At 38.9% G+C, this 18,958-nt stretch overlaps 3 protein-coding genes and 1 long non-coding RNA gene across 11 annotated transcripts; all 4 read left to right on the forward strand.

The window, feature by feature from the left end:
* Positions 1 to 1,360: 1,360 nt before the first annotated feature.
* LOC103430642 (uncharacterized) lies at positions 1,361 to 6,034 on the forward strand. 2 transcript variants are annotated; one of them, XM_029091082.2, is made up of 7 exons: positions 1,798 to 1,936; positions 2,959 to 3,024; positions 3,313 to 3,398; positions 3,508 to 3,630; positions 3,774 to 4,616; positions 4,723 to 4,939; positions 5,074 to 6,034. In XM_029091082.2, the coding sequence occupies exons 2-7, from the start codon at positions 3,006 to 3,008 to the stop codon at positions 5,616 to 5,618; spliced, it is 1,833 nt and encodes a 610-aa protein (XP_028946915.1). In that variant the 5' UTR covers positions 1,798 to 1,936; positions 2,959 to 3,005; the 3' UTR covers positions 5,619 to 6,034. The 2 variants fall into 2 exon arrangements, with proteins under 2 accessions (XP_008367014.2, XP_028946915.1); XM_008368792.4 differs by lacking the exon at positions 2,959 to 3,024 and having other exon boundaries at positions 1,361 to 1,936.
* Positions 6,035 to 8,298: 2,264 nt separating this feature from the next.
* Positions 8,299 to 9,324, forward strand: LOC139190379 (uncharacterized). Its single transcript, XR_011574583.1, has 3 exons — positions 8,299 to 8,436; positions 8,510 to 8,613; positions 9,257 to 9,324. It is a non-coding gene; the product is annotated as an uncharacterized lncRNA (long non-coding RNA).
* Positions 9,325 to 9,399: 75 nt separating this feature from the next.
* Positions 9,400 to 10,464, forward strand: LOC103414241 (heavy metal-associated isoprenylated plant protein 19). Of its 2 annotated transcripts, XM_070810580.1 has the most exons (5): positions 9,400 to 9,520; positions 9,623 to 9,700; positions 9,817 to 9,848; positions 9,951 to 10,032; positions 10,178 to 10,464. In XM_070810580.1, the coding sequence occupies exons 3-5, from the start codon at positions 9,837 to 9,839 to the stop codon at positions 10,399 to 10,401; spliced, it is 318 nt and encodes a 105-aa protein (XP_070666681.1). In that variant the 5' UTR covers positions 9,400 to 9,520; positions 9,623 to 9,700; positions 9,817 to 9,836; the 3' UTR covers positions 10,402 to 10,464. The 2 variants fall into 2 exon arrangements, with proteins under 2 accessions (XP_070666681.1, XP_070666680.1); XM_070810579.1 differs by having other exon boundaries at positions 9,419 to 9,520; positions 9,623 to 9,848.
* A 568-nt stretch (positions 10,465 to 11,032) lies between these two features.
* LOC114820719 (uncharacterized) lies at positions 11,033 to 18,912 on the forward strand. Of its 6 annotated transcripts, none has more exons than XR_011574585.1 (14): positions 11,033 to 11,533; positions 12,026 to 13,206; positions 13,289 to 13,685; positions 13,871 to 13,933; positions 14,363 to 14,435; positions 14,802 to 14,958; positions 15,072 to 15,363; positions 15,438 to 15,552; positions 15,704 to 15,871; positions 16,016 to 16,086; positions 16,189 to 16,601; positions 17,038 to 17,102; positions 17,568 to 17,618; positions 17,703 to 18,912. XR_011574585.1 is itself a non-coding variant. In XM_070810581.1 (11 exons), exons 1-11 carry the CDS (start codon positions 11,147 to 11,149, stop codon positions 16,372 to 16,374), a joined length of 3,090 nt encoding a protein of 1,029 aa, XP_070666682.1. In that variant the 5' UTR covers positions 11,033 to 11,146; the 3' UTR covers positions 16,375 to 16,785. The 6 variants fall into 6 exon arrangements, 2 of the variants coding, with proteins under 2 accessions (XP_070666682.1, XP_028947764.2); XR_011574587.1 differs by having other exon boundaries at positions 15,704 to 15,867; positions 16,012 to 16,086; XR_011574584.1 differs by having other exon boundaries at positions 17,038 to 17,618.
* Positions 18,913 to 18,958: the final 46 nt, after the last annotated feature.

The raw sequence follows: 18,958 nt of genomic DNA on the forward strand, positions 1-18,958 counted from the left end.
ACTTCAAAGAAAACTTGTCTAAAATTACCTATAGGTGGTAAATGTTGAGTTATTGATGTGAGATGGATCCAGAAAAAAAAGAAGAGTTCTAGTTATAATCCATAAACAATTCGTGTATATATTTCACAAAAAATGATCATGATTCATGATTGTATGGTTAAATAAATAAGGAGGCATTTGTTACACCTCCTTAGGAGGGACTGGTTTGGACTAACTTAAATAAGACTATAATCCTATGTTTGGTAGGTTATTGGACTAAAATAAATGAGACTCGCCTCGACTAAGAATCCTTCCGCGCTTCATTAACCCTCGCTATCTAATCCCAAGATTTCCCTTGGTGTTAAGGCGGACTAGAAATGAAACGAGGCCAACATCCCCAATTCCCAACTTTCACTCTAATCCTTCCGTGCTCCGCTTGTTATTCCGCGACGCCATCACCGTGGCCAAGTTGTGGGTCGCTGCACCACCCAAATACCCAACCCAACCTTCAAAGAAACCTAGCAATAACATTCAAGCATCCAGAAGGCAAGCAAACAATTTCCATGGAATTTTATAAAATATTTGTGAAAGAAGAACAAAAATTGAGGAAAGAAAAAGGCAATACTCCACCTTCTTCTTATGTGCAAATCACTGTTGTCGGTAGACGATACGGCCAAAATCGGGACCTAGTGTCGCTAGACGGTACATCGAGAAGCGGATTAAGAGAGGTTAGCGATGAAGGTTGGGGGTTTTTAGGGATCAAAATGTTAGCAATGAAGGTTTGAGATGGGTTTTTGAAGTCTCAATTAATTTGAGAATCTGGGTTGTCTTGAATAATAGTGTGATATGGGTTTGTGAAATAAGCATTAATTGTTAGCTTGGAATTTTACGAATTCAATTGGAGGTTTTCATAATTTTATCTTATTTTTAATAGAAAATAAATTAAAATATAATAATAATAATAATTTATTGTTAGTCTAGCTTCTTAGTTCAACACTGCATCAAACGCTTCACTAAACTAGTCCAACTTAGTCTAATCTAAGCCAATCTAGTTTAGTCTCTCAAGCTAATCTAATCCGAGATAGTCCGGTGAAACAAATGCATCATAAGTTTTTAACATTATTGGCAAGGCCTAGGAAATAAAAAGGACGTGACGATTTTCATCCCATCGACAGCTGGCAGCCAAACTGAGCGAGTCTTACACCGCCAGTTCCGGGCGCACTCTCTCTCCCTCTCCTCAACTTGTGCCTTGTCGTGTTGTCAAATGCCCAATTCCAACACGTGATCGATCGATAACACAACAAAGGAATTTCCAAACTTCTCCAGGGGCATTTATGGAATTCCGTAACCTTAGATATCCTCGCGGCTTCCTGCAACTTTCCTGCATGTCACGTTCGTGGAAGAAATCTCAGCCGTCCATCCCAATCCGAAATCCCCAATCTCGAAATCCCCAATCTCGAAACCCTAGCTCCCCCTTCCTCTCTTGAATAATAAATTTCACATTTGCTCCTCAAACCCCTCTTCCATTCTTCATTTGAGAGAGAGAGAGAGAGAGAGAGCGCCTCTGGTTCGTGGGTTTGGAATTGGATATATAGCTCGTCCTCTTCGATCAGGGTTTTATATAGCTCAACCTCTGTCGGTTTCAATCAATTAACGGTTTAATTGTCGAGCTTTGAGCGGATGGGGGGATTGGTGGCGGAGGCGGCAGCGGCGCCGATTTGCTTCATGAGATGGGATGAGGTGTTTGTGTCGAGCGACAAAGGGCGGAGGGAAGTCCATTACTATCTGAAACGCAGAGACGGCAGTTCAGATCTGGCGGTGGTAGGCAAAGAGAAGAGCTTGCGGCACATGTCCTATCATTATGCTTTCCGAATCCGGTCCTTGTTCTCCATGTCGTCGCTCGCTAAGCTTAAATCTCGCAGGGAGGTCATCGATTGGCTCGATTCCGTTGTTACAGGTAAATTTCGCACCTTTCGTTCAGTTTCTCAGATGAATTTTGATAGCTCTCTCTTTCTTTTTTGTTTTTGTTGCTTTCGGAGATTTTGGGGTTTTCAGTTTTCCTTGTTTGGAAAATTGAAATCTTTTCGGTATTTGTCTTTGATTGATTCGTGTGTTATTGTTGGGATTTGGGTGGTGTTGAAGAATTTTGTAGATCTGGTGGGTGGTTCTGGATGTTTTTGTTGGTGGGCATAGATTTTCTGGGTTTCCTATACTTTTGTTGTTGATTTATTCATGAAGTGGGGTTCTTTCTCAATTTATAAAACCGTTCTCTTGCGGGCTTTGTGTTTCCTCACCAGTTTTGCATCCGTTATCAAAATTTGTTGGAAAACGCATTCTCTGGTTGATAGGGCGGCTGGTGTCAAGGTTCACCCACCGGCTAAATCCAGGGCCTTTCATTTTTGTTGTACTTTCACTCCATAAGAGTCGTGGATTTTGGAATAATCTTGGTTTCACCCGTCAGGCAAAGTACAAAGCTTTTCCTTTTGATAATGTTTCAACCTTTGTTACGAAACAAAGGTTTTGCATTTGTCTTCAATGGCGTTCCTTTCTCTCATAATTGCAAGAGCTCTTGTTCTTCAAGTTGGATTGTATTTCCCCTCGTCTCCTTCTTTGAGATCTCTAATTGCTTGTTGATCCATTCGGCATGAAGAAAAACTCTTTTTGTAGTTTTGTCTCGTCTTTTCTATGGAAATTCTTTTTCCTTTTGGGTTCCTCCTTACCTCTCCGCTGTGTTTAAAACTTGGACCAATATAGAAATTTGTCACCTTTTTTTGTAAGTTTATTGAGCCGCATATGGATTTTTTTTTTAATTCACTAATGAAGGACCTTATAGCCTAGGTGGCCTGGCCTGTTTTATGGGTGTATTTTTGTTTTGAACAACGGTGTGTTACTCTGTTCTTTCAACCGTGACCATGTTCTATTCTTCATGGTATTGTTGGTCTTATTGTTTTTATAAACTGACTGTGATTTGGGCTGCAGGATTTTTAATTAAATTGTAAAGAGCTGGTTGAGAGCATCGGATCCTTATGCCCTCAAAAACTCTAGGTCAAGACCCTTCATGGCCAAATCTACAATATTTTTTGTTCCCTAATGATCTTTGGTATATGTGATGGTTTATATCTTCAGATTTTCTGTCTCTATGTTTAATGCACTCATCTGCTATGGATACTTATCCATTTTATTTGCTTGTTTCAGTTTACACAATTATTTTGTTAATAGTCGTTTACTTTTTACTGTTTGGTCTTCCTGTCTGTCTCTGTTATCATATAATTATTACTGTAGTCCATGGTAAATGCCATGTGTGTTAATTTGTTTGTTTTGTAATTCTCTCAGATACATCATTTCTCAAATCACCCGATTTGGGTGGGAGTGTGTCGGATGGTATAGATGCTTGCAAGTTGGGGATTGAAATCTTTAAGGTAATAATGATTATGTTGACTTATGACTCTATTTACTTCCCCTTCATGTTTTATGCTTCATACATTTTTATTTTGATCAATGCTTATATTCATTCTGTCTTTCTCTTAGGATACAGTATTGCGGAAGCTAGGCAACCATACCACTGAGTTTCTGTGGTTAGGCTCTCCTTGGACATGCAGAAAAAAACGGAGGCATTATCAATCATTTAGCCGGAATGGTGTTGTAGTTTCGGTAAGTTCTATTGGTTTTCTGTTCTTTTTTTTTTTCATGTACTTTTTGTTTCTTGGACATCTTACCATCTGTATTGTTTTTCCTGTTAAAAAATGTTTACATTTGACTCATTGTTCTGTTCCCCTCTTTCCAAATACTTTCAGGTTCATGATTTTGTATTTGTTTTAGCCGAGGAGGATAAACGTCTTGTTGCACACTTGGAAGATATGTATGAGGATTCTAGGGGCAACAAGATGGTTGTGGTACGGTGGTTTCACAAAGTTGATGAGGTTGGTATTGTTTTGCCTCACAATTTTAATGACAGGGAGATTTTCTTTTCTCTTTGTCTTCAAGATCTCAGTATTGAATGCATAGATGGATTAGCTACCGTCCTCAGCCCCCATCATTTTGAGAAATTCAAGAGAGAGGCAACACAAACTCTTTTGGAACCCTTTGTATGCCGCAAGCAGTTTGAAAATGATGATGTCCAGCCCTTTGACATTACTCAAGTTAAAGGTTATTGGAAACAGGAGATACTTAGATACATGCACACACTTGCTTCTTCAAAGGTTCAAGGGAGTTCTCAACAGCCAGATGAAGGGTTGGAAGTGGAAGAAAATGATGGTGCCAATGATATCAGACCTAAAAAGAGGCATCATTCTTCAAGAAATGATGACATGCACTTGCAATACTGTGACCGAAGGGAGTCTCCGGATGCTGTATATGGGAATGTGGTGAATCTAAAAAGTAAAGATGGGACTAATTGCAGAAATAAAAGTGAAGCCTTTTGCCTTGGAAGAGCAGGTTCTTCTGTTTTACCTCGTAAAGAGGTGAAGAAAATTCCGCAGCAGCATTTAGTGGTTGGGTCCCAGGTTGAAGTCCTCTCACAAGACAGTGGCATTAGAGGGTGTTGGTTCAAAGCTTTGATTATCAAAACATACAAAGATAAAGTGAAGGTGCAATATCAAGATATTCAGGATGCAGCTGATGAAGCTAAAAAACTAGAGGTATGTTTTGCTGCTATCTCCATCATGTTATTTTTGTTCAAAATTTTGGGTGCACACCTGTTCTTTACCTATAGCTTGCTTGAACTTTATGGTTTCCGTGCTGTAGGAATGGATTTTGGCCTCTAAGCTTGCTGCTTCTGATCAATTGGGTCTTTGGACTTGTGGTAGGCCAATTGTTCGGCCATCTCCACCGTCTAATAAAGGCAGAGTTTCATGGGCTGTTGATGTTGGGACTGTTGTGGATGTCTGGTGGCACGATGGATGGTGGGAAGGGATTGTAGTTCAGAAGGATTCTGATGGTAGACTGCATGTGTATTCCCCAGGTTTGTAAAGATTTCTCCCCTTTTTAAATCTAATAGTAATATTGAATTTCATGAGGATCCAATTGAATATATGTTTTTTTCGTGTTTGTATTGCTGTTTATTTGCTTAAATATCTAGATTTGCTCTATGTGCAGGAGAGAAGCAGGTGTTGATTGTTGGTCGTGGTGAATTAAGACATTCTCAAGAGTGGTTGGGTAAAGGATGGGCTCAAATTAACGACAGGCCGGAACTTGTGAGCTTAATCTCATGTAGTTTAGAAACGAAGCAAGTTGTGGGAAAGTGTTCAGATGACGTGTCAGCACAATCTACAGTCTGTGATAGCGAGCCACTGAAGAAAGAAGAAACCAGATGGAATAATTCTGTTCCACTTGCTGAAGATAATAAAGATGAAAAGGTTAAAGAACCGGGCAAGGTTCCAGATCTTTTGAAGGATGATCTACTTGCCCAGCTGAAGTGGAGGTCCTCAAGGAAGAGAAGACGTGGTAACGGAAACTCTGTCCAGAAGCTGCATTGCATTGTTTCGGATAGTAAAAGCACCCGTGGCCTTGTGGGATCCGGTGCTTGTGAAAGTTTTATGATTTCATCGTCGCTGAAAGTTGACCATGAGAACTGCAAATATTTAGGGGATTCTCTTTTCAGTTCTTCAGTCGCGCCTTCGCTAACAAGTTTAGTGATGTAGGTTTGTTCTTTCTTCATCCACAAGTATATATTTTGTTGCGGTGCGTCTTTTTGATGCCGCTGTTTTTTAGGCCCCTCTTAGCTCAGTTAGCAGAATGTCATCTCTTGAGAAATGTTTCGTTTGAGAAGCCATGGCATCCATGTCCCTCTCTCCATGTACGTATTTAACCATCTGTTCTAGTGCTGCAAATTGCCTGAAGGGGCCTTATGCCCCTGCAAAAATTTCAGGCAGAAATTTTGGGTGCAAGTAGAGACGTAGAATAACCATTTTCTTAGTATTTAGAGATTTTTAGACTTCCTCACATTTTGTATGTCGTATTTTGGTTTCATAAAATTCTAACCTGTCACCTTCCCTATATGGACTTCATTTTCGTCTTGCGAATGATTAATGTAATGGAATTCGATGAAGTTAAAACACATGACATAGTTTATTCAGGTATCTCGAATGTGGCTGGAGGACTGGTTTTGAAGTGCCTGTATTTTACGACATTGAGTGTTATTAGTTGTGTGTGATGAGAGGGATAAAAGCGATTTTTTATTTTTATTTTTATTTCAGCTGTATTTAAAAGGACGAATATATTTTCTTTCTATTTTTCAGACCGTTGGCCGTTTGTCTTGGTCGCCTTTATTTGACATGGTCGCCTTTAAAACACAGCAGCTATATCAACTTTTTCTTCCACAAGTTTTGATTAGATATGGTTGTAGGGAAGGGAAGGGAAGGGAAGGATCCTATGCAAAACAGTTGAAAACTTGGGAAGAGGATGCTTGTTGGATCCTCTTTGAGGGCATCTGGGAATTAAGCAATCATGGTTGTTTATCATATAGCGGTCATAAATTATTTAAAATTTAAAATTGAATATAAATAATATCTAATGAAAACTCACGATGATAAATGACAGTAATTGCTTGATCCTCTGAATTCCTACAAAGAGGATCCGGCGAGGATCCCTTTTCCGAAAACTTGCAAGAACAAATATAACATTAGGCGGAGCCTACCAAAATGAGAAAGTTTTCAATGTACCGAGAACTCGGTCCTACACCAAACGTCGTAATACTAAAGTTATTGAATTTTTTTTTTAAGTATCCAATCTAAGGGTGGAGGCAGAAAATATTTTATGAGTGGGCTAGCTAAAAAAATTATCTTAAAATCAAATGTGTTTTTTTGTTACATAGGTATTGTATGCAAAAATTTAAGTTTAACTTTTCTGTTTGTATGCTTAAAATTTGCTTGGCATGAACTTAATAAGCTTCGCAATTGCAAACTATAAAAATTACAATGAATCAATAAATTTCACATATATTTAGATTTAAACACAAGAAGATAGAAAACTTGATATCTCAATTATAACCACACAACTAGTACAAAGCAAAACACTGAAAGTAGAAGTAAAAGCAATCTTAAAAAAAAATTGGTTAAAACCAATATAAACCCCATTAAATCAAAACAGAATAATCTTGAACAAAATGACATCATAATTTCCAATATAATTTTTATATTTTTAATTGTGCTAAATACTCACTGGGCTAGTTTCATTAAAAATAATTCTTCTTGCATATTTTTTTATCTATTATATAAACTATACACCAAACTGTGTATATATATATATATATATATATATATTGCCACACTCTCCCTGGGCTGCAGCCCACCGTAACCTTTGGTGTGGCTACGCCATTGATCCAATCACAGATATTATGATACAGTACACTAAAAACTCTATCCACCAAATCGACGACTAACCTGCAAAATTAAATACATAATTGGCTCTAAAATACAGCTGTATCGCAATGAGTATTGTCCTACGACATCACTGTCATGTAGAAGTGTTGTCGCATCAAGTATGGAGAAGGAAATACCAGTGCTGTAGAGGGAGAAGTAGGATTCCATCCCTCCTATAACCATTTCCTTCTATCATCTCCTCTTACGCTTTTCTTTTTGTCTTATTTTTTTATATAAAACATTCAAAATAAGATGTAGACATGACGTAATTATAACCTTTTAAATAGGAGGGGATGGAAGTGAAGAGAGATTAGGAGGGGAAAAAATCATACTCCAGATAAGGGGGCAAAAATAAAGTAAGGAAATGACACTTTGTTGCTGTTTGGGGGGGAAGGAAAAAAAATATATAAATGTGGCGTAATTGTAACCGTTTAAATAAGAGAAAATAGAATGAAAGAAAATTCTACTTTGAGGGCAAATATAAAGTAAGGAAAAGACACTTCGTTGCTATTGCTGTTTTATTTGGGGGGGAGGGGAAATGTAGACGTGGTGGCGTAATTATAACCGTTTAAATACGATGGAATAGAAGGAAAGAAAATCTTACACCGAGGGCAAATATAAAGTAAGGAAAAGACACTTCGTTGCTGTTGCTGTTGCTGTTTTGGGTGGGGAGGGGGGGGGGGATTTAAAGTAAGGAAAAGACTCTTCGTTGCTGTTGCTGTTTTAACAAGTTTTTGTTTCGTTGTATCCTTCTCCTTCCACCAACCGGAACTGAGTCTAAAATTACTAATTTTACTGAAGAACTCAATTGCTTGAAAAAAGTAGTAAGGCTCTGTCAGTCGGGGAAAGCCGCTGCTTGATCATTTTCTACTTACCCTCATGAGATTGAGATTTCAACTTTCCAACTTACTTTCTTCGTGATGACGACGATCTAATTGCTGTTGTGTTTAAGTAGTGGGATCACGGCCTGCAGTGGTACTCATCATCATGGCTTAAGAAGAAGCTCCCTGCAGGATTCGGAATCGGCATGAAGTCTCGGAGCTTTTCGCTTTCTCCCGCAACCAGTCTTGCCTCTGCTGAATCCTTGTCCATGCCTCTGGTTTGTTCCCTCCCTCTCCCTCTCCCTCTCTCAGGATTCCTTCTTTTACATTCAGGTCTTATCATTTCTTTAGTTTTTGTTGTTGCTGAAAACAGCTGCAGGAAGTTGTTCTCTCAGCTGATGTAAGCTGTAGTGATTGCCAGAAGAGACTTTCTGACATTATGTCAAAAATGGGTGGTACGTTTCCTCATCCTCTTCGTTAACATGATTTGGAATCTGCATTTGTATAATTTGGGGTTCATGTATCTTCATACAGTTTTATCTGCACTGTTTACGCAACATAATGTACGTCCCGCACGGAGAATATTTGTTGCATAAACAGTACAACTCCGCATAACTTTACCAATTTTGGTAAGCCCGGAAAAAATACGACTAGAGGTAAAATAGTATATACAAAGTTGCAGTGTTTATGCTACAGAAATATATGGAGATACAACAACCCCCAATTGTGCATCGAACTTGTTAGTATGTTTTGTTGGCGGCGTTAAATTAACTCATTATCGATGACATATGAACAATAAGTTCTTTTATGGTGGTTGAGAGCCATGAACTTTAGCTGCAGTAGTGAGTAGGTAACTTCTTGAACTCAGAGTGACAAATGTCCTTGGCCAGGAAAGAGTGAAAGACCATAAATAAAGCTGCTGCTACATGTTCCATACCAGTTGTACATGATTGTCTGCTAGTCATGTTTTAGGGCATCTTGTTTACCAAAATTGGACCACCTCTGCATGTGCTTTCACGGACGTTCCAGATAATTTGATAGCACTGTGTTGTTTTATTAGCACAGTAAACATGTAACATTGTTTGCATGCTTGAGCAGAGGTAGAATCGGTTGTGGTGAATGTGTCGGAGAAGAGGGTGACGCTCGTATGCAAATATCCCGGTGCGGCCAAAGTTCCATCCACTCGGCTAGTCCCTGCAGTATACAAAAAACCTCTAAACAAATTTTCGTTGATTCGAAGGATGCTTCGTTCTTCCTCATGTTGATTGAATATTCCAAGCCGAATAAGTCCCAACAGAAGCGTTCCTCATTCTTTGAATTGGACATGTATTTTTGTTTTTTCTCGCCTTGATATGTACATAAGTAAGTCCGTTGTTCGATTCCATGGTGTTTTGGGGACTGGATTTCTGTAACATAAACCTTTGAGTTGAAGAAAAGTGATGCTTAACCTTGCCATAATGTCAGGAAACAGGCAAAGCTTTATGGTGAGGTTAAAGGAACTAAAAGCCTCTTTCTTAACTTGAACATAACCAGATTCCAAAGGTGCAGAATATCACTTTGGTTCACAATCTTTCACATTTTTCAAATATTCCACAAGCACTTTTTTCCATCGACCTTTTCTCCCCCAAATAATCAAAAACAACAAAAATTCATCTCAGGTTCTGGCAATTCCAACTTCATGGCAGCAAAGGCAAGTTCTGTGTGTTTCTCAACAGTTTACGTTTCGATTTACCAAAAAACCGGAGATTCTGACATGGCTATACGTCTTTGTTTTGTGCATGAATTGCTGCAGTATTGTTGCATGGTGATGAGGCTCAATGTTGACTGCAATGGATGCTGCAGAAAAATAAGAAGAATCCTTCTAAATATGAAAGGTAAGATATCTGTAGATAGAGACATCGAGGTCCTTAAATTAGAGAAGAGTTTAAACTATCGTCTTATCAAAGGAGCAACATATATGTATACATATTCTAATATGTCCGAAAACTAATAATCCGATATCTTTGTTCTGTGTTGAAGAAATAGAGACACATTTGGTTGAGAAGCAGCAACGCAAGGTGAGCGTGTGCGGGAGGTTTGTACCGGCAGACGTGGCGATAAAGATGAGGAAAAAGATGAACCGTAGAGTTGAAATTCTGGAAATTCAAGAGTTTGATGGCAGCACTGAACAAATGGAGCAAAAGGCTATGATTACTACTTGTAGACCACACCAAGTATATTGCTTAAAACCTCTTCATGAGTGATATCAAAAACTTATTTACTTCACGAAAAAATATTCTTTCAAAATAAGAGATCGTTTGGAAGCACTTTTGACACAACTTTAACGGTAACGATATAACTTTTTTTAAGTCCTAAAATTTTGGACGGTTGATCGGAATATCTAACGGCCCAGATTTTGCCACATTTGCTAGCCGTTATTTTCAATTTTAGAATTTTTTAATTGCTGGAAATCCAACGGCTAGAGACCCTTCCCTAACCTCAGCTAAGTGCCTGCGCGCGGACCCCAACTTTGTCTATTAGTCGACTCAATCGTCAGATTTAGCGCATTTAAAGTGTGCGTTTGGCAAAAAAAAAAATGTTAACGTGGCTGATGTCAGCCTGACGTTAGTTCTCTAATCAGTGGGTCTGGCGATTCCGCCCTGAGTATTGGATTGCCCAACAGCCCAGAGTATATTCATGTGGGGTGGAGGTGGTCTAATATAGGCCCAATAAGTCGATCAACGGACAAAATATAGAATCAATAAATGGATACAAGAAAATAAAACATAAAATAGAAGACCATTCAAACGCAGCGTTTGACGTTGCTGTCCCGATTCAATAAGGAAACCCATACGTCACGTTCCCAGTCTCAAATCTCAAAAGTATATATAATTTTCTTCAAAAAATCTCATAAATTAAGACGAAATATCTCGCTGGCTCACGACTCTCTGACAAAACCCCAAAAGCAGAAAAACGACAAAAAACCAGCTCCTAACCCTAGATTTCCCGATGGCCAGCGACGCCCAGGACTCACATCGCAAGCACCGCCGGGCCTCTTCCGACGACGACGAGGCCGTCGAGAAGTCGTCCAAGCGCCACAAGCACAGACACCACCGCCGCCACCACCGTCACCGTCACGGGAGCAAAAAGCGCGAAGAGGAGACCAAGACCGTCGTCGACGATGTCGAAGCTCCTCCATCGCCGCCTGTTAAGTTATCTGATTCCGGTGTCAATGGTTCTATGCCTGTTGAAGACGTGGAGGAAGGCGAAATTCTCGACGAGGAGGGTGTCGGTGGTCGGGACGACGGCGTTTTGAAGACGACAGCGGGCTCTGATGCAGAGTCTGGTGAAATTGAGGCTCCTGGAGTCGGCGATCATTCTAATAAGCGGAATCTGGTGTGTTCTGATTTCCCCCCATTCTCTTCTGATTTTTCATTTGCCCGTTGCTTGCTTGTTTTCATGAAATTTATAATTAATTGGTTTTCAAATTTAAATGGGTTTTCATTTTCTTTTCATTTCTTTAAAATTTAATTAGTTGAAAATCTTGGAAATTTGGTAGTTTCAGTGGCCAAAAGAGTTTTATATTTCGTTCTCAACAGTATGATGAAATTTTGTTTGGTGAGAGCTTGTTCAAGTGGCTGAGTCAGTGCCATTGTTTCATACATATGTAAGAACCCGCTCTTGCACTAGCCGAACATGAATCAATTGCAAAAGAAGTTACCCTAGGCGTTTCAATCAAAGAAGACTGATGACTTACTGTTAATTTGTAAGAGTTGGTTACATTGCATATTATGTTATTAACTAGCTTTTTTTATTTGTTGTCCTCGGATTGGTGTTAATTACTGCAATTCGTGCACTTACGTTTTTTTTTTGTGGTGTTTTTGGCAGAGAGACAATGACATTGATAAAAATACAAAAACTGGGGTAGACCTCAGTGGTGATGATGATACCAGCGGTCATGTTGTTGGTAAGTCTTGGAATGAGGCTAGTTTGCCTAGAGATTCTAGTGTTGAGCCTCAAGATGAATTAGTTTCCAGTGGTAGTGTAAAGGATGATGCCAATGGAGACTTGGCTTTTCACAAAGAGGAGAAGAGGCGACACAGGGAGTTTGGGTCCCCTTCTAGAGGAAGTGATAAGCTAAAGAATTACTATGATGATGAAAAAGAAGACAGGGGTAAATTAGCATATCGAAAAAAGGCGTCATCTGGAAGTAGTGGGGACAAATACAATACCTTGGTGCGCTCACCATCTGGTGATAGGCGCGGTGATGAGCTGCACGGTAGGAGCAGATCAAGGTCATACGATCCTGTGAGGGAGAGATCTCGCTCCCGTAGTGTAATAGAAGAAGAGTCTCTTTCGAAAAGGAGATGTTATCATGAACGGGACAGCTCAATATATGTTCAGAAAAGCAAGGCTGTGCGCGGCTCTGATGATGAAGGAATGGCTCGGGGTATTGACAGTGTTGATCCGATGAGGGATGATGAAAGGGAACACAATATTAGGTATAGCAGATACTCTGGATTAGGTCGTAGTCGAGAAAGAGAGAGAAGTAGGGAGAGGGAGGCGGATCAGGAACGGAGAAGGGAGAAAGATCAAGAAAGAATCAGGGACAGGGAACGGAGAAGGGAGAAAGAAAGAGAAAGGAGTAGTGACAGGAAAAGAGGAATAGGACGAGACCATAGCAGGGAAAGAGTGGTTGATATGGAAAGGAGAAGGGAAGAGCGGCATAGGAGCAGGGACAGGAATAGGGATGATAATAATAGGAGCAGGGACAGGGTCAAGGATGATAGGGACAGAAATATGGAGAGGGGCCGAGATAGGGACAGAATTACAGACCGAAAATGGGAGCGGCGAGATGATAGAGACTGGGATAGGGGTCGAGCTATGGAGAGGGAGAAATATGAAAATCATGAGGATAGCTATGGAAATCGAGATAGGCATAAACATTCTGCTCGATCAAGGCATGATGAAAAAGAATATGACCAGGACAGAAGAAGTAAAACTGATCCAGGAAAGGTACAGAGTCCAAAGAATTATTCTGTTGAAGGTGATGAAGGCACGAAAGAAAGGTAGTTGCTTGTTTTGAAACACACCACCCCCTCCCTTACCCTTTTTTTACCTTTGATGCATATATTCCTCTTTTTTTTGTAGAGATGAAGATGAAGAAGAAGGCATTCAAGTTGCTGGCCAGGAAGAGGATGATGTGGATAGAATAAAGGAAGAGTCTCGAAGAATAAAACAAGCCATCTTAGAAAAATATAAAAGTCAGCAGTCACAACATACAAATGAGTTGGGTCTACGAGAACAAACTGAGTCACAGTTGCAGCAGCAATTTGAGCCTCAGCCTTTGGAGCAATCAGCAGATAAAGGTCCTGCAGATCATCTGGAGCAATCAGCAGCTGCTGTCCAACCTGGTCTAGAAACTGACGATGGAAGGAGTGATGGAGATGTGTCTGTTGCTGCATTTTCTGTTTCACCTCAACAGAATGGTGCTGATACTTCTAGAATGCCTTCTGGTGCCACAGGGCTTGGAGAGGGTACTCCAGAGGTCAGTCCACTCATCCTGAAATTCATATTATCCAGATTTTTTTATGAATATTTTTTTTATTATGAAAAGATAGATTCATTTGTTGTGGAACCCGAAGTTTTATATTCTTACATCCAAACTTGACTTGCTAGGTTTTGAATTTAACTGACTTATGTGATTTTTATTTTTATTTTCAACTCGTGCAGAGTGAAGGAGCTGTTGGCGTTGATGATATCTTTGGTGAGACCCCGGTTGGAGTACGAAAATTGGTGAGTCTCAGTGTCATGTATACGTTAGTTCCCTATGCAGTGCAACTTTGTGCAATTATGGCGTGGATTAGAAATTCATAGAGTTAAGTAAATATGGGTCCAATCTTATATCCTGAATAACATGCATTTGGTTGATCTGGTATTAGTTTGGTTTAATGTGCACATGTTTTTGTCTTGCATGGACAACAATGAGAAAGCTTTGGCCTTCGTCCACGTTGCTTGTTACTTTGCGCTTCAGTTCACGTGTTTATTCATTTGTGATTGATTTTGTCATAGTTGTTGTGAATTTGTATTCACGACTGCAGTTTCTTTAATTTCATTCAACAGTTTCATACGGGCAATATCTGAACAACGTTTTTCTCATTGTGTCTCATTTGGAAGATTAACTGGAGTGCTAGACTTAAATCTTTTGCACTATTTCGTGTGCAGGGAAAAGGAGATCATGTACGAATTGAAAGGAGTGGTCTTCATGATAACTGGGATGATGCAGAAGGGTACTACAGTAAGTATATGACCAGTTCTAATATGTCTTTTCTAATTATTGTTATTTCTTGCTAGGAATTTTCCCCACCTATGATAGGCTTTTAATGTTCTCTTTCAGTTAACAGTTGCATTGCCATGCCTCCCCCTTTTCTTCATGCAGTGCTCTAAAAAAATCTTGCATCTCCATATAGCCCAACCCATGTTCTCTCTTATTGGCTGAATTAGTTTCTACCCTATGCTTCCCTGTTTACTGTTCTCGGTTGCATTCGAATTTGTACAGAATATAATGCTGCGTTACTTGATTGCCTAGGTTGATATTTCATCCAAAACATTTTTTTCGTACTGTATTTTTACTTTTCTCATTTGTTATGATGTTCCTTTGTAGGTCACCGTTTCGGAGAATTACTTGATGCTCGGTATGAAATCACTGCTGCTCATGGGAAGGGTGTCTTTTCAACAGTAGTCCGTGCAAAGAACCTTACAGTTGGTAATGGTGAACCTGAAGAAGTGGCAATTAAGATTATACGGAGCAATGACACTATGTAAGTGATTATGATACCACTTGTGTTGCTATTAGCTCCCCCCCCCCCCCCCCCAAAACAAATGAATTGCTATTACTCTTTTACCTACTTTCTTGCTGCTTTTATGTGAATAGGTTAAAGGCTGGTATGACTGAGTTGACCATATTGAAGAAATTAGCGGGTCATGATCCAGATAATAAGCGCCACTGTGTTCGTTTTCTGTCGAGTTTCAAGTATCGAAATCATCTTTGTTTAGTGTTTGAATCCCTTCATATGAATCTTCGCGAGGTCTTAAAGAAGTTTGGGCGCAATATTGGTCTTAAGCTAACTGGCGTCAGAGAATATGCTAAGCAACTTTTTATTGCACTGAAGCATTTAAAGAACTGTGGTGTCCTTCATTGTGATATAAAGCCAGATAACATGCTGGTAGGTGTTTGCTACTCTGTTGATTGGATTGTATCTCGAATCATTTATGTTTCTCATAGTAATTTATGTTTCAGGTAAATGAGTCAAAAAATGTGTTGAAGCTGTGTGATTTTGGTAATGCCATGTTCGCTGGAAAGAATGAAGTTACACCATACCTCGTCAGCCGCTTTTATCGTGCTCCTGAAATAAGTAATTTTTCTTTTCTTTTCTGTTGAGCTAATGTTGGTTTTTTCAAGTCATGGGATATTGGGATGCATTATTCAGTTTTTAAAATATATCCTACATGATTAGTATGTCCACGTAAAATATTGATCTGGTATTTGATATGTCTTGGTTGCAGTTCTTGGCTTGCCTTATGATCATCCACTGGATATCTGGTCAGTTGGATGCTGTTTGTACGAACTTTATACAGGAAAAGTTCTTTTTCCCGGTGCTACAAACAACGATATGCTACGTCTTCACATGGAACTGAAAGGCCCTTTCCCAAAGAAGATGCTTCGGAAGGCAAGTATTGGGTTTGACATTCACCAACATTTTATGTTTATGTATGAATATGTTCTAACATCTTATTACTGTTTTGCCCGTTCTTGTATCTAGAAGGTATTCATTTTGCTAATGTTTTTCATGTCTTGGTTTTTGTTCTTATAGGGAGCTTTTACACATCAACATTTTGATCAGGATCTGAACTTCCATGCTACAGAAGATGATCCTGTTACAAAGAAGGTATGCATCTGTTGTCTGGCTTGTTTCTATCTATTTCTTGTCAAGTATCAGAGTTTTGTGGTTTCCTATCAAGTGTATGAGTTTTACATTCTTCTTGTGCAGGCAATCAATCGGGTGATTTTTAATATAAGGCCAAAAGATATTGGATCACTTATTACGGGTTCTGGTGAGAATGCAAAGATGCTAGCTGATTTTAAAGATCTTTTAGATAAAATGTTTGTATTGGATCCAGAGAAGAGGTTGACAGTATCACAAGCTTTGAACCATCTATTCATCACTGGCAAGTGAACCCTGTTGCTGCTTTACTGACTCCAGAATTCCTATTGAGCTAGATATTTGTACATTTGACCTAATTTATACAGTTTCTAATAATTGGGCATTATCTCTCTTCTCTGTGATGGCCTGAGAGCTTTTGGCACAGTTTTGGCATGGTTGAAGTCAAAAGGGGGTGATGTTTTGGTCAGGAGTACTCATTACTGGCGGGGGTTCTTTCAGTGGATTGTACTGTTTCTATCGTAAGACAACTAGCCAAAGGCGTCTTTTCCCCCTGTAATCATTCATGGTTGGCAAATATGAAAATTAATTACATCCATTTTAATTTTCCATCATGATTATATGTGTATTCTGAACTTGGTTTCTGCAATTTAATCTGTGGAACAACAGGAGATATATTTATCTTCAGCAGTTGTTTACAAAACATATACTTGAATTTTTCTTTCTGTACTTTCCTCTCTTACTATGTACTTTTTTTTCTTGGTTGCTTGTATTGGAGTTCATTCTTCGGTAATTGTGGTCTTTAAAATTTAGTTTATGATTGGTAGGTTTGTTGTTGTTGTATTGGTAGGTTTGTTAAACATCCTTCACTTTCATGTCCTCTGTCAGTTGTATCTTTATAGCCACTGTTTCTTAATTATTTGGGTTCTGGAGATTCTAATTTGACTTTTCATTCAGGATATGTGATAATGCTATGAGGCAACCCTCCAGTGCTTAGATGCTTAAAAGGAACCCAGGAGAAGGTACCTTGGTTTTTCTTATTAGGAGAATATTGTGAGGGACTTAGAAATAAATGTCATTCTGATGCATGCTTTGCCTTTCTGTTGTTCCTAGATAAAGCTACTGGGTCGCTTGGAAACCTATTTAAATTGAATCTTAGTGTCACTGCTCTAGATTAAGTTGGCTTCTTTTTGGTGTGGGGATGGTTACTTTATTTACTTACTCGAGTATTAGTTATCTGAAGTGTATGTGCATGTGCATGCATTCTGAAATGTGCATTGGAACTTCTAAATCAGGGTTCAGTTGATGCGTTGTACCATGTCATGTTTGTTTTCTTTGACGTGTTGTATTCAGACATCTATGTTTTTCTTTCAGTCTGTCTGTGCTTGAGAGCGTTGTATGTTACTTTTTGTTTGTTTGTTTTACCTTTTAAATAAATACATATCCTAATGAGATTGCATTGCATCTGATTCATGGCCATTCTGGAGGCACTTGCACAGGAGGCATGAGGCTGCTGCTGGATCTATAACAAATTCAGAGTAAGTTAGCTTATGAATTTACTCCTTACGTGCAGTGTATTTCATTACGATCTTTAGTATTAATTTTGGTGCTTATGTTTTTAGGGTATGGCCCCCATGCTCCTGCTCCTGCGCCATCTGTAAGTATATTTATGTCTAACTTGGTGTGCATTTTGTGTGAAGTGAAATTTAAATAAGGCTATAACTTTGACACTGGCTAAAACAGTTGTGTTAAGACTTTAGGAACCTAAAGAAAACACAATTTAATTCCTATTGAAAAATTAAAACATAACTAGCATAATTAGTTTCCCTTGAAACTGATGTACTTATGGAGGTTGCTTAACCTTATTCGATTTCGCGACATTGATCAGCACTTTTGAACACCTGGAAGGATACAATGCCATGAAATCAAATAAGGTTAAGCCACATTGTCGGCCTGCACATTCAGGGGTTGATTCTTGTTATTTGTTGGCTACTCAAAAATATTGCCTGTGCGGATGTGCTTTATTTGTTTTGGCTTCTCTGGTACACCCGACTTTAGTTTTTTCTTAACACTTCAAATCTTTTGTTGTACTTCCATAGTATCATAGCTTTACTCATATTTTTCTCTAAGCCCAACTTCTCTGTGAGGTTATCATGAATTGAAGGATACCATTTGCTTATGATTCTGTTGTCCGTTTTGTTTGATGAGCGTGAAAGAACATGCTATTTTTCTTGCCCACCGTTTTCAATTATTACCTTGCATTGTCGTTTTATGCACATATGCCAGTTTTGGAATCATTGATAAGCTCGATTGTTATCATAATTTGGTTTGTAACGTGTTTTTGGTGTAATTAGTTATGGTTTTACTCTGGTTTTTGTTTGATGTCACCGCCAACAACTTCTCCCTGATCTAATATACTCTTAGTTCACGTTAAGCCGGGTTGATTTGTAATTGGAGATGAAACCCAAGAGGGTCTTTGATTTCTTCAATCCTTCTGGATTTGGATTGATTTTTTAGGGGGCTCGGTCCGTTTTTCTTGGTCTGGTGTTATTCTTTGTTTGTGGCTACAATAGCCAAGATTTGCTCTTTATCCCTGCTGTCTACAACGTGAAGAAAGTCATTTTTTCGATTTTCCACCAAAGTTTTATTCGAAATTAGACGATGCAAGGGTCTGTTTCCTTTTGGTTACGGACATGCATATAGCAAGGGAATAGAGACATAATTTTTGTAATACTTAATTTACTATATAGTACGGCAACTACTGTTGATACTGTATATTTCAATCGATTCTGTAAGGAGATGGATTTGTTCTCCAACGTTTGATGCCGAAAATTGTTTAATTTTACTGAATCTTTATATATACTCTTGTTAAATCAAC

This window comes from Malus domestica, chromosome 13 (genome assembly GCF_042453785.1).
Source record: "Malus domestica chromosome 13, GDT2T_hap1".
NCBI lineage: Eukaryota > Viridiplantae > Streptophyta > Magnoliopsida > Rosales > Rosaceae > Malus > Malus domestica.